We start from the raw sequence: 1,963 nt of genomic DNA on the forward strand, positions 1-1,963 counted from the left end.
GGGCTGTGATCATTAATGTCTTCTATAATTACTTTGACTTTCAGAATCTTCATAAAAGACTTTGCCTTGTTTACAGATATTTTAATATATTTGAAACATTGTTTCCTTGGTTTGCACAGAGACTCGGCATCAATTTTGTGTGCCGTGTACAATTTACCATCTTGTGTGACATTGAACAACTGGGAACTTTCCATCCATTCTTGCTGAAGTTGGTTATATGTTAGTAGATTTCTGTCTGTCAAAGAGCCACTGTCACCCAGCATGGCATCAGCAGCAACATCTCCAATAAAAGTTTGGGGACTACTTTCTTCGTCGACATGGTACTCGAGGTCAATTGAAATGCAGAAGTGTAGTAATACAACCAAAATATTTATTTGAATGGACAACTGTCGCCCTGGCATTCCTCCTCCCATCACTTTGTTTAGTACAACACTGAGACATGTAACCCCATATATGGTAACTGGAACAAGAGGAACAGCAGTGGTCTCTCCGAGAATGATGATATTAAAGGCATAATGTTGAAAGGTATTAGGTATAATAAAATGGGAAGAATAATAGATACCAAGTGGACATTAAGTGGACATCAGGTAAACATCATGTAGACATCAGATTGATCTGCAAGAAAAGGAAAAACCTTGACATTAAAATTATCTGCCACATTAGCAATTGTTAGTTCACACACACATATGCATATATCCTTTTCTACTCTAAGCACAAAGCCCAACATTTTTGGGGAGGGGGCCATTCGATTAGATTGACCCCAGTATGCAACTGGTACTTAATTTATTGACCCCAAAAGGATGAAAGGCAAAGTGTCAACCATGTTGGAGCACCACTTTATATACTGGGACAACCCTAAGGTGGCTGATCTTAACAGTTTTGTATTGTTTTCTGACACTGCATACAGGACTATTTTATCCAATGTGACCTTCCTATTTAAGAAAGTAGAGTGTATGTTGGGTGAACTTTGTCACTATTTCTAGCAAACTGACCAACCAGTTAGAGGTTTCCCACTTTAGCTTGTCTCGTTATGACTGCTTTTGTTGATCATCACCATCATCACAATTACCACAAGCTAACAACAACTTGTATCATGGAGTCAGCGCTTGTCATGTTACCACATCCATAACAAAACTAATGAAATCCCTCAACCCTATGTCAACTCCTTTCACTTGCCAGCCCTGTTACAGAGTATACTGAGAGTATTTTACTATGGCATCAGCAACAGGGGTTGTTTGTTCCCAGGAAACCTAAAGAGTCATCTCTACCCTAGAATGTTGTCTCATTCTCAGCAAATAGAAAACAACATAATGACAAGGAACCAGGGTGAGGGTCTGACAGAAAAGACTACAATGCTACATGCATCAGAAAATACTTCATAATATGGCTGAAAGGTTTCATAGAGAATGGTCCCTGAAGCAGTATTTGATTCACAGCTTACTGAAGGAATTATCTTCTGGAGAGATAGGCAGTTGGTCAAAGATGACAGAGACAGATAGACAGCAACATAGGAATATATTCACGTGTGTGTGTGTGTGTGCACATTCATCCATATATATCTATGAATATATTCATACATCTTAAAGACACAAGACCAATTCTTTTTATGATGAGGAAGATGCAACCAAGTTATTATCATTGAGCCATCAAAGATTCACTTTAATCAGATGAAATTATGAAGTTTAGAAGAAATACAGAACCTTAAATACGTCTTTCTGAGTTTTGTTGGTATAAAATATGGTGGAATATGCAGAACGAGAAAGAGTGAGAGTTTTTCTATTCCTAACATGGCTGCCTTCATTTTTGATAATGACAGCACAGATTAATAATTACAAAGGAAAATTTATTGTCACATTTACAAAGTAACTGGAATAAAATGATACACACACACACATACATATCCATAGACATATATATGTGTGTGTGTGTATATATATATATATATATATATATATATATATAT

At 36.7% G+C, this 1,963-nt stretch overlaps 1 protein-coding gene and 1 long non-coding RNA gene across 2 annotated transcripts in view; both read right to left on the minus strand.

Annotated features, from left to right (window-relative positions):
- LOC128249420 (protocadherin Fat 4-like) overlaps positions 1-1,963 on the minus strand; it is a gene marked incomplete at its 3' end in the record, with an annotated part of 41,629 nt that overhangs the window by 13,553 nt on the left and 26,113 nt on the right. The window contains exon 6 of the mRNA XM_052972988.1: positions 33-323. Within this exon, the coding sequence (XP_052828948.1) occupies positions 33-323 (291 nt within the window). The remainder of the gene's footprint in view (positions 1-32; positions 324-1,963) is intronic.
- LOC128249408 (uncharacterized) overlaps positions 7-1,963 on the minus strand; it is a 7,241-nt gene continuing 5,284 nt past the window's right edge. The window contains exon 3 of the long non-coding RNA XR_008265517.1: positions 7-615. This is a non-coding gene — a long non-coding RNA (uncharacterized LOC128249408). The remainder of the gene's footprint in view (positions 616-1,963) is intronic.

Source organism: Octopus bimaculoides, chromosome 14 (genome assembly GCF_001194135.2).
Source record: "Octopus bimaculoides isolate UCB-OBI-ISO-001 chromosome 14, ASM119413v2, whole genome shotgun sequence".
NCBI lineage: Eukaryota > Metazoa > Mollusca > Cephalopoda > Octopoda > Octopodidae > Octopus > Octopus bimaculoides.